Source organism: Salmo salar, chromosome 10, assembly GCF_965601325.2.
Source record: "Salmo salar chromosome 10, fSalSal1, whole genome shotgun sequence".
Classification (NCBI taxonomy): Eukaryota; Metazoa; Chordata; class Actinopteri; order Salmoniformes; family Salmonidae; genus Salmo; species Salmo salar.
Genome location: NC_138300.1, coordinates 114,903,207 through 114,915,366, shown reverse-complemented (window position 1 = coordinate 114,915,366; position 12,160 = coordinate 114,903,207). Strand labels below are relative to the sequence as shown.

Below are 12,160 nucleotides of genomic sequence, written 5' to 3'. Positions count from 1 at the left end.
AGTGGTATTAGTTTGAGGACTGATTCATTAACCCTCAGGCACTGGGGATGAATAGAAGAGACCATGACCATGCTGTCTGTACCTTTACAGTTTCAGGGCTCACATTATGTTCAATACATATGCCTTGTGCTATATGCAGATATACCATTTGCTCTATGAGCAGGAATTGGCATCAGAATACTTGTGATTGAATGTTGCCATGTAAGCACAGGTTGGTTGAGGTCTAAACATTTTTTTACTGGCAATGACGTAGGATGACTGCTTGAGGCGGTGCCCCTCTCTGTGGTGCTCCCTCAGACTCTCCGCCCTTGGAGGCGTTTCAAAGCTCGCAGAGAGTAATGATCAAATATCGTCTCTATCTATATAACGTTAGCTAGCTAACGTTCATTTGCCTACCAGAAAGACCCCCAGGTAACCAAAAGGCCTTTATTCATTGGTTTGCGTGTTAGCTTCCTACTGAAAGGCGAGCCCGCGCTTTCACGCGGACTTCGACATTATTGTTCTGCGATTTCTGGGCCCTGTGGTTCGCGGATGGATTAGCTTTGTGGCAGACAATAGTGAGTCTTATTGTGTGCATATGTCAGCTTAATACAATGTCATCATGCTTTATATTTTACTCCACGTTATACTGGTTGGTGATAAAGTATCCTTGTAAAAAGTTAAAATGGATGGTTGAGTTTTGGGCGTGTTGACAGGCGCATCTAGCTAAGTTGCTAGCTACTGTTGCTAACCATTATTAGCTAGCTTCAGTTGATGTTGTCAGCTGACGTTTGCAAGAACAGTCTTAGCTTAGCATCGTTAGTTAGCTAACTAGCTGTGCATTGATGCTTAACTGTGCTCCTTGATTCTAAAGTATGCGTATATATATATATATATATCGTTATTTGATTTGCGGGCGAGGTTCTGTCAATAATGTTTATCATTAGCCTAACGTTAACTAGTTAACCTATTGAGATTGTGTTGAAGATGGAGCCTTTTCCAAGCCTTTTTCCATCATGCCATACATGTGTTTTATTGTATTATCATTGAACACACTATGTTTGGCATTACTTAGCTAACTAGTTAAATCGATGTTTGCTAGTGTCGCAGACTCGCAGTTAATTCATGTAGCTAACTTAGCTAGTTAGTTAGTGTAGTTAAGCCATCTAACCTTACCCAGCCAAAATATTGAACTCGCCCCAGCCAGTCTGCCATATCATAGCTTTTTGCCAGACTCTGTTGCCATGTTATTTGGCAAATCTTTACATATCGCTCAGCTAATAAAACCATATAGGTTATGTTTGCAAGTAACTAATTTGGCTAGCTAACGTTAGCTAGATAACTAGACAGATGGATAGATGACTAACATATTGTTGACGAAATATGCACTTCATGTGTCAAAGCTGTTTACCCCAAACTGCATGGATCAATATGAAATCTGAAAAGGCAGCCTCTCTCCTGCGAATGCATTAGGGGAGAATCGCATGGTTTGTCCTTTCAAATAGAGCTGTAGCACAGCCATTTTAACCACAACTAGCGGGGTATTGTAATGGCCACGTTTTGTCTTTTAGATCTCTACTTAGACATTGCATTAGAAAAGCTAATGGTTCTACTGAATTATGTCTGCACTTTGCACACAAGTGCTATTGGTGTGGGCCAGAGTATCATACTGATGCTTTCATAAATAAATTGCATGATGTTTTCTAATTTCACGTTGGTATGATAACTATGGAAATGACTGCACTATTGACATACCAGCACTCATTCCAACTTAAAATAGATGTCACATAAAAAATGGTGACTCACTTTGTTTTCATATTTCCATTACAGTTGAATTTGTAAGGCCTAAGGCAAACACACAGAGGTCATCATGGGTGACGACAGTGAGTGGATGAAGTTGCCCATCGACCAGAAGTGTGAACACAAGGTGATTACCCCTTAAACACACTAAAACAAACCTGACTTTCCTCTGTGTTGAATCCTTGCTGGATGGGTTTCAGCAGCGGTGGTTTTGTTTCATAAAATGTTATCCAATAGCACACCTAGTATTTTCATTGTAAGATCATTTATAGAGCAGCTTTTATTGAACATGGTTTTCCCCACAAAAACATCTCATTTAAACTGGATTTCCAGCAGCATAGAGCTAGACGAGAAGGCTTATTGGCTTCTTACAAAAGTATAACTAATACAATAGTATAACTAATCCCGCTCTTCAGTTTCTCTCAAATGATCGAAACCCCTTACTGGCTGCTTCAATCACAATGGATTATATGCTAGGCCAAGCAACAGCCCAATATAACATCCAAAGAAGGCCCATTTTAAATTAGTTTCTCTACTCTGGCATTCCAACTAGAATCTGGATCACATCACCCTATCACTTAATTATAAACTCAAAATGACCTTGACTCCCTCTCCTCACAATGCTCACTATTCTCCTGCTTCATCCCAACCAAGGTATGGAAAGCCAGACTAAATGGCTATGAAGAAGCCCTGAAGCTCTTCCAGCGTATAGAGGATGAGAAGAGCCCAGAATGGGGCAAATACCTGGGCCTGCTTAAGAAGTTTGTGACAGACTCAAATGCTGTGGCCCAGCTCAAGGGCCTCGAGGCAGCACTTGCTTATGTTGAGAAAGCTCATTTGTCTGGCAAGTAAGTATTAAACCTACATCTGTCATCTGACTTGTTCTCAGTCTTCAGGCTACTTGAATATGTCCTGATGTAAACACTGTATAGAGACTAATGAAGAGGCCTAACTTATAGCCTGGGTCTACAGGGTAGGTGATTTCATAGAATTATAATACGTGACTCATCGTAATTCTATGGGTGAATATAACAACAGTCTCCCAGTGAAAGCTTTCTGTTTGTGTTATAAGTACTGCTCTCTGTGTGAATATGGGCTTGTTGTGGAAAGCTCCAGTATGCTGCAACACAGTCAGGAGAAATGTGATGCCTGTCTGATATTTATTTATGGCGTGAGTCAGTCTGACATCATATCCATCTATTGTGTGCAGCCTATTGGGCAAGGATTACACTATTGAATGACTGGTAGATACTGAGTTTAGCTAAAAGGTGGTATTTCCAGATGACCTCATACACCTCCTGGACAGCTTCAGGTTATGAACAACATGGTATTATATTGCATTCTACAATGGTATCCAATGTCAAGTATTGTTTCCACAAACCCTTGTTATATGATGTACACTCTACAGTATGTATCCCACATTTTACAGAATTTCAACAGCTTGTATTTGAATGGTTGGCTAAGTATTCTTCTCTGTATTGTACTTGTGTTCCAGAACATCAGGAGAGGTGGTGTCTGGAGTGGTCAGTAAAGTGTTTAACCAGCCTAAAGCCAGGGCCAAAGAGCTGGGCTCTGACATCTGCCTCATGTACATAGAGATCGAGAGGGCTGAGGTGGTTCAGGACGAGCTCATCAAAGGCCTCGATAACAAAAACCCTAAGATTGTTGTCACCTGTATTGAAACTTTAAGGAAGGCACTTAGGTGAGCTGTTCAATTTCTTAGATTTCCTAGAGATTTCTCCAACCAATTAATTCACTCTTTTCTTTTTTTTTTTTTCATCGCTATTTTCATTACATACATAGCCCTAAATTCTGAAATGTAACATGATTTTTATTCTTTAATTTCCAGTGAATTTGGCTCCAAGATTATTACCCTGAAGCCAGTGGTGAAAGTTTTGCCCAAACAGTTTGAGTCGAGAGAAAAGGCAGTCCGAGATGAGGCCAAACTACTCTCAGTAGAGATCTATAAATGGATCCGGGATGCCCTGCGACCTCCTCTCCAGGGCATCAACTCTGTTCAGGTGAGATGACACTTCTGAACACTTTCTTTCACATCCTCTCTTCTGAGGGGAGGGACGTTGGACTGTCTCCAATAATAGGATTATAGCATGGAATTGTGGCAAGACAAATTGAGATGCAGCCAGAGTTTCTCTATGCTCATGTGCAATATGGGTCTCCCTAAATGCCGGAACAACCGATGAATGGGATGTCTAACAGTTGGGTTTCTTCCTCTTTCTTCCACAGTTGAAAGAGCTGGAAGAGGAGTGGGTGAAGCTGCCAACAACGGCCCCTAAACAGAGTCGCTTCCTCCGCTCCCAGCAGGCCCTCAAGGCCAAGTTTGAACAGCAGCAGGCGGCTGGAGGAGACGAGGCAGACGGTAGGCTTTATCATAAATAGTTTTGATGTTCACATTTAAGCCTTTTTCCTAGCCTGGGTGCCGGTGTGTTTGTGCTATCTTGCCCACTCCTTATGGAAATGTTGGCTAGATGGCACAAATAGATCTGTGACTAGGCTGCTTTTTACCCCTTGCAGCTTAATTCCATTTGTGGAACAATTGATCTTCATCAATGGCGTTTGAGAATGAATTTGTGCAATGCTTTATATCTTTGTGAAAGTGAACTTTAAATGCCCAGGTGTTGTTGACAGACAAGAAGATTGACGTATGATGGAAACTGGTCTTGAGAAAGGCCTTTGTGCTGAAGCGTCGACATCAAACCGTCTCCAATATATCCCCTCTTGTCTTTTTTCTTCTTCTATACTCTTACTGATGAGATGGGTCTAGGACTACAATATCAGATGGTCTCAGTCTGTAAACTCTTTCAGGAGATAATGATGACGAACCTGCACCTCAGGTTGATCCTTATGAGCTGCTGGAACCAGTGGAGATCCTCTCCAAACTACCTAAAGACTTCTATGACAAAATTGTAAGTTTGGGCCCCTGTGTTTTAGGAAAGGCCCTATTGGATCTTTGGATATGATGTAATGCTGAATGTGTCTAAATTATTTTATATGATGAGTTTCACTGCAAATTTGTTTCCTGTAACAACTATCTGATTTTTATTTGACCATAGGAGGCCAAAAAATGGCAGGAGAGGAAAGAGGCCTTGGAAGCATTGGAGACCTTGGCTAAAAACCCTAAATTGGAGAACGGTGACTATGGGGACTTAGTCAGAGCACTAAAAAAGGTACAGTAACATGCATATCTGCTTAATGGAGATGCCAGGGATCCTGGGAAATGGAATGCGTCTCAAGGAATTAGGTCAGTCGACAATGAAAAATCTACTGAACAACTCTGTCTTGTTTTCCAGGTTATTGGGAAAGATGCAAATGTTATGTTGGTGACCTTGGCAGCCAAATGTTTGGCTGGACTAGCTGCTGGGCTCCGGAAGAAGTTTGGAACATATGCAGGACATGTAAGTTAACTAGGTAGCTATCCTCACAGCAGAGGGAACATCTCTTTATACATCTTGATTTCTGACGAAAAAAGAGAAGTACTTATATATTATGCGCAATGTTTTCAAGGTGGTGCCAACGATTTTAGAAAAGTTTAAAGAGAAGAAACCTCAAGTGGTCCAGGCCTTGCAAGAGGCTATTGATGCAGTCTTCCTTACTGTGAGTATACTGTTTCATCCAGTGTAGATGCATATAGATTGCATTTGGATTACTGTCACAGTGATATTTGGGTTGTTAATAGTTCTGCAATTTCTTGATTAACCCGGAAGCCAGCCGCTCCAAAGTGTCGGAGGAAACACCCTACAACTGGCGACGTGTCATTGCATGCTCCCGGCCCGCCACATGAGTCTCTAAAGCCAAACCCTTCCCTAACGATGCTGGGCCAATTGTACGCAGCCTCATGGGTCTCCCGGTCGCTGCCGGCTGCGACACAGCCTGGGATCGAACCCAGATCTGTAGTGACGCCGCTAGCACTGCTATGCAGTGCCTTAGACTGCTGCGCCACTCGGGAGGCCCTCAATGTCTTGTTTTTGACACAATGCTATCAATGTTTTTCAGACAACTCTCCAGAATATCAGTGAGGATGTATTGGGGGTGATGGACAATAAGAACCCTTCCATCAAACAACAGGCCTCTCTGTTCCTGGCCAGAAGCTTCCGCCACTGTACCCAAGCCACATTGCCAAAGAGCATGCTCAAAGCTTTCTGCCCTGCATTTCTCAAGGTATCTGAACATTTCCTATTTCTAAGCAGGCAAATTCAGGGCTGGTTTCCCAGACACAGGTTAAGCGTTGTCCTGGACTAAAAAGCATGCTTAATCAAGACTCTAACATTGTAAATGCTTTTTAGTCTAGGGCTAGGCTTTATCTGTGTCTGGGAAAATGGCCCTCTGTTCAGATTATGCTCTGTCCTCCAATTTGTGATTGAGTGTGTGGAGTAATGCTCCTACTCCTGATCTCTTGATTAACCCTCTCAGCAAGTGAATGATTCGGCCCCAGAGGTGAGAGATGCTGCGTATGAAGCTTTGGGTACAGCCATGAAGGTGGTGGGTGAGAAGGCTGTCAACCCATTCCTGGCTGATCTGGATAAACTCAAGCTTGACAAGGTGAGGCTAGGGCTGTTGCGATGACCGTATTACCACCACACCGGTGATCGCAAGTCATGAAGGCAGTCAAATTCCACGTGACCGTTTAGTCATGGTAATGATGATTCTCCAAGTTCTAATGCTGCTGCTGATCATTAGTAGCCTACCGAACTTGCTAACTGCCTGGTACTCAGCACTCTATTGTCCCTCTAATCACTCTGACGTCAATGCAAATGTACTCAAATGTACTCAAATCTAATCAAACATGAGAGCTCATGTTGAGCAACATTTCTATAGGCTATGCAATTGTGTGAGAAAACAGAGTGATGGCCTCTGCTAAAAAGAGGATCCCATCAGCTTTCTATAGGCTAGGCCTACTATATTTATATCTCAACTTTCCTAATGTTAAGCACATTGCTTATATTTACAACAGGAGTATAGCCTACCTGTCTGGCATGAAAATGAACCACGGGAAAAGTCTCCTCCATTCACTATTTAAGTGCATAGATTACATGTTTTTTTCCCCGCTACCCCTGTTTGGAGACAGGACCATTGTCATGCACCTGTCTAAATCCAAACTTCACACGTATATGTTGATGGATTCTGGGTACTAAACTCCTAATCTTGGGATAAGGTTAATTGTCAGGTATCCTATTGAAATATTGAGTGCTCAGGTTTAGAGGGTCTACACCAGAAGTTAATGGGTATCTGTAGGAGGAAGGTATATAGTGTGTGCAACTAAGCTTGGAATGTACTGATTGCAGGAAAGCGTTCACATGTGGCAGGCCTTGATAAGGGGAGAGAGCCATGGATTAGTGATGAAGGGGGTCTAGGTCAGGTCACATTAAGGGAGAAATAAAAGTTTATGGCCCGTATCACTTAAGTGTCGTGCCTTGCAGTTAAGATACAATGTTTGTACAGATGTGTAGGAGACTCAGCCTATGAGGAAGGGTTAAAAATCTGTGCTTGTGTGTAAAGGTTTTTGTCTAATGCAGCTGTATTGATCCTCTGGGAAGAATAAACTTGGTTTAAGCTTTCATAGTGTCCGTCGGGTTTTTACTCTGAAAATTAGAACCTGACAAGATTTAAATCAAGAATAGTCTGATGGGTGACAATATTAGCCTATCACTTGTGAATGATATATTATCACTTGTGAATGATGCCCAGTATAAGAAACAATGCATTTTTTTGCGTGACCTTTTCAAATCAGTCGCACACCTCATTTAGCTTAGCCCATGGGCCTTTGTGTTTTCATAAGGTTTGTATCACAACTAAAGTGGCCAAATAACGTCTTAAAAATGAAGCACATTAATCCGCTTTACAAGGGGTGTAGAGCCTAACTGGCGTACATAAGCAGCACGTGAGTTTCAAGTTTGGGGAAGATAATTTTCACCATTAAAAATGCACCTTTATAATAAAAGCATTACATGTATAATCGCACTTGCGATCACTTTTGATAATGGTGTTTTCCACTAATGGAACATTAACGCTTATAGCCTACTATCATGTGTGCATTGCTGCGCTTATAATGTGAAGAAATATCCTAATAGTTTATCAACATATTTTAAGCCAAATGTTCTGATCTGTTGCGTCAGCCACATTGTGAAAAATCGTGTTTTTGATGCTAGTGGTTGTATTAGTTTGGAATCTATCTCATCCCACAACTGTCCCAGACTATGTTTGGAATATTTATTTCTCGCACAGAATAGGTGGACTTTTGTACTATGGGGGATAGTAGATTGACATAGACTAGTGCTTTTGCTGTTTGTTAGGCCTACTCATCTTGTTGGCTGACGAAAAGTAAATATGGACCGTTCTTCCAATATGCATCTCGGAATTGTATAAGGACGCACGCAGTTGCATCCCTAATGTCTGTCTACGCTTGTACCCGCGCAGACGCTCCCGAGCGCTACAGGGGCACCTCCGGCGGCCCCCGGGGATCGACCCCCCCGGCGTGCACCCTGCCCCCGAGCACAGGGGGCCATGTGCCAGGTCCCGACCGGAGGGCCTGGGGGGGGCTTCGGAGCGCGCAGCACTCAGGGAGAAGGGCACAACGCAGCACTCCGGGCCAAGGGCACAACAGCCACTGGCCGCAAAAGGCATCGTTTTTTTATGGTGCATTATGGCCACACAAAGGGATGCCGTCGGGAAATTCGAGGCATTATCAAGTGCTTGTCAAATTGTGAATAAGAGACTGATGAAGTGCGACTTTTCAAGTGATCATTAGTCACATCATGCAGCCTTACAATGTATTAAATGTAAACATATAGTCCAACGTTTGTAGAACAACTAAAGTTAAATTAATAACTCTAAATTAAGCATATAGGAGTACATCTTTTTTTCTTAACCGCTCAACACAGAATAGCCAAATGTGCGCACTCAAATCATTTGGAGAAAATATCCTTTCTATTTTAATTCGGCTATGTTCAATTGTAATTCTTCATACTATAAAGTAATGCCACGGAATTCTAAGCAAATCTTGTCTGCTAAATAAACTAGTGTAGCCTGCAGCCATTTGTCATAGCCATATCAGGACCTAACATGAGGACAACTCAAAGTATGCTATTTTGTTCTTCTGAAATAGACTACATTTTCTTCATATCATATTTCTTTAGACCTAAAATAAATAATGGATTTGTGATGGTGTAGGCTATATTAAATGGATTTAAAATGTAGATGTTCCAAAGGTCTGCATCAGTGGCTTGTATGGAAGCCAGGAGATGCTAAATGTGTTTGTCAATTACCATGAGACCGACAGTTATTTGCGTGACAATTTTGTGACCGCCACAGCCCTAGGCAAGTCTATATAAAAGATGTATCAGTCTATCGTTTTCATATATATAAATAAAATTATCTTGTTGCTTATCCTGTGAAAAACTAGTTTACCCCTTCAGACTAGTTGAGGCCAATGTGATGAGTTCTTTATTGGATAAGGGTTCTATTATGAGTGAGTGACGTTGTACCCTTTTTGAAGTTTAGCCGTTAAAGAATTGACAACAAATGAAATGACCTGACCTCCATCTCTAAATGAACAGATTAAAGAAAGTGCTGATAAAGTGGAACTGCTGGGAAAGAAAGGTGGTGGAGGGGCGGAGAAGAAGGCACCTGCTGCAAAGGTAGCACCGCCTGCAAAGGTTGCACCGCCTGCTGAGAATCCAGCTAGATCCTCTGGACCACCCAAGAAGGCCTCAGCAGCTAAGGTGTGATTTGGAGATTAATTATACAATTAAAATGCAAATAAAGCCACTCTGGTCTGAGACAACATTACAAAGTGAATCCCAGGCTACCAGTTTTGTTTACTAGGCTCACTACACTGCTCCTAATGAGACACAGGAACCATAGGAATAATAATAGATTGCATTTATATAGCGCCTTTCCATCTACAGTAGGTGCTCAAAGCGCTTTACATAGTAAAGGGGGGAAACTCACTACTTCCACCACCAATGTGTAGCAACCAGTTGGGTGACGCACAGCAACCATTTTTTGCCAGAACGCTCACTATACATCAGCTATCATGGTGGAGAGGTGAGGAGTGATCAATACCAATTGGGGAATCGGGCAATGATTAGGTGGCCAACTACTACTAAAGTTATTTTTTTTGTGTTTTTCATTATTTTGCAGTCTGGTGGACCTCCTAAGAAAGGGAAATCTGCCTCTGCTCTGAGTGCCAAAGGAAAGAAAGTTCCTGAAACAAAGGAATTCATAGAGACAGAGCTATCGGTAAGTTGGCTCATAACGTTTCACGGCTGTTTCGCAGATTGTAATGTGCAGCCATTTCACCGTAGGAATACTCAGTTGCGTTTTGATGCTTTAGTAATCTGTTTCAATATGAGTGAGGCAGTCGTCTCTATGGTTGGCTCTGACCCTGGTTCCTCTCCAGGTTTCTTCTTTCTAGGGAGTTTTTGCTCTCCGTTAACTTGAGTGCGTTCTTATGTCTGTGTCCACTAGATTGAGATATGTGAGGAGAAGTCGGCCGCGGTGCTCCCTGCCTCCTGCATGCAGCTGCTGGACTCTGCTAACTGGAAGGAGAGACTGGCCAGCATGGAGGAGTTTCAGAAGGTGACTAGTTTTGACCTTGTATAGTTTGACTTCTTTTTTGCTCATACAGTGCAATTGGAAAGTATTCAGACCTCTTCCCCTTTTCCACATATTGTTACGTTACAGCCTTATTCTGAAATTGATTCAATTGTTTTTTCCCCTCATCAATCTACACACAATACCCAATAATGACAAAGACGAAACATGTTTTTAGATTTTTTTTGGCAAATGTGAACAAATAATCTGGGGAAGGTTACCAAAACATTTCTGCAGCATTCAGTATCCCCCAAGAACACAGTGGCCTCCATCATTCTTAAATGGCAGACGTTTGGAACCACCAAGACTCTTCCTAGAGCTGGCCGCCCGGCCAAACTGAGCAATCGGGGGAGAAGGGCCTTGGTCAGGGAGGTGACCAAGAACCCAATGGTCACTCTGACAGAGCTCCAGAGTGCCTCTGGAGATGGGAGAACCTTCCAGAAGGACAACCATCTCTGCAGCGCTCCACCAATCAGGCCTTTTATGGTAGAGTGGCCAGATGGAAGCCACTCAGTAAAAGGCACATGACAGTCCGCTTGGAGTTTGCCAAAAGGCACCCAAATGACTCTGACCATGAGAAACCAGATTCTCTGGTCTGATGAAACCAAGATTGAACTCTTTGGCTGAATGCAATGCGTCATGTCTGGAGGAAGAAAGGCACCAAAAATGTCTGAACTGTTTTTGCTTTGTTATTATGGGTTATTGTGTGTAGATTGAGGGGGGGGGGAACGATTTGATCCATTTTAGAATAAGGCTGTAGTGTAACAAAATGTGGAAAAAGTCATACTTACCAAATGCACTGTACCTCATAATAAAATACATTTGTGTTCTATTTAATTTGGTGCTTTTGCTCATATCATGAACATGCTCCATACAACATAATGGTATTGTCTACTGAATTCCAGTGAATTTTTTGGCATCTACAACTGGCATATAAACCTCTTTTTTTAATTTTTTTTATTTTTTTGCTTTAAAACCTGTTAGGGACAGACATTCCGCTAGCGGAACGCCTCACCAATATCCAATGGTATAGCGTGGCGCGAAATACACAACACCTAAAAAATGCTATAACTTCAATTTCTCAAACATATGACTATTTTACGCCATTTTAAAGATAAGACTCTCGTTAATCTAACCACACTGTCCGATTTCAAAAAGGCTTTACAGCGAAAGCAAAACATTAGATTATGTCAGGAGAGTACCCTCCCAAAAATAATCACACAGCCAATTTTCAAGCAAGCATATATGTCACAAAAACCACAGCTAAATGCAGCACTAACCTTTGATTTTCATCAGATGACACTCCTAGGACATTATGTTATACAATACATGCATGTTTTGTTCAATCAAGTTCATATTTATATCAAAAAACAGCTTTTTACATTAGCATGTGATGCTCAGAACTAGCATACCCACCGCAAACTTCCGGTGAATTTACTAAATTACTCACGATTAACGTTCACAAAATACATAATAATTTTAAGAATTATATATACAGAACTCCTTTATGCAATCGCTGTGTCAGATTTTAAAATAGCTTTTCGGTGAAAGCACATTTTGCAATATTCTGAGTAGATATCACGGCTAGCTAATTTGATACCCACCAAGTTTGGCACTCACCAAACACAGATTTACTATTAAAAAAAAATTGGATTACCTTTGCTGTTCTTCGTCAGAATGCATTCCCAGGACTTCTGCTTCAACAACAAATGTTGTTTTGGTTCGAAATAATCCATAGTTATATCCAAATAGCTCCGTTTTGTTCGTGCAT

The 12,160-nt window shown here is 41.8% G+C and overlaps 1 protein-coding gene across 3 annotated transcripts in view; it reads left to right on the top strand.

The window, feature by feature from the left end:
- Positions 1 to 270: 270 nt before the first annotated feature.
- Positions 271 to 12,160, top strand: part of LOC106561606 (cytoskeleton-associated protein 5-A) — a 43,053-nt gene continuing 31,163 nt past the window's right edge. For 2 of the 3 annotated variants that reach the window (XM_045688456.2, XM_014125724.3), the window contains exons 1-15: positions 271 to 411; positions 1,810 to 1,906; positions 2,434 to 2,627; positions 3,275 to 3,481; positions 3,629 to 3,800; positions 4,024 to 4,156; positions 4,603 to 4,703; positions 4,851 to 4,964; positions 5,088 to 5,192; positions 5,302 to 5,391; positions 5,791 to 5,955; positions 6,208 to 6,336; positions 9,351 to 9,515; positions 9,937 to 10,035; positions 10,264 to 10,374. In XM_045688456.2, coding sequence (XP_045544412.2) covers positions 1,850 to 1,906; positions 2,434 to 2,627; positions 3,275 to 3,481; positions 3,629 to 3,800; positions 4,024 to 4,156; positions 4,603 to 4,703; positions 4,851 to 4,964; positions 5,088 to 5,192; positions 5,302 to 5,391; positions 5,791 to 5,955; positions 6,208 to 6,336; positions 9,351 to 9,515; positions 9,937 to 10,035; positions 10,264 to 10,374 — 1,842 coding nt within the window. In that variant the 5' untranslated portion in view covers positions 271 to 411; positions 1,810 to 1,849. Of the gene's footprint in view, positions 558 to 1,809; positions 1,907 to 2,433; positions 2,628 to 3,274; positions 3,482 to 3,628; positions 3,801 to 4,023; positions 4,157 to 4,602; positions 4,704 to 4,850; positions 4,965 to 5,087; positions 5,193 to 5,301; positions 5,392 to 5,790; positions 5,956 to 6,207; positions 6,337 to 9,350; positions 9,516 to 9,936; positions 10,036 to 10,263; positions 10,375 to 12,160 lie in introns of all 3 variants that reach the window. The other variant, XM_014125723.3, reaches the window with a different exon arrangement.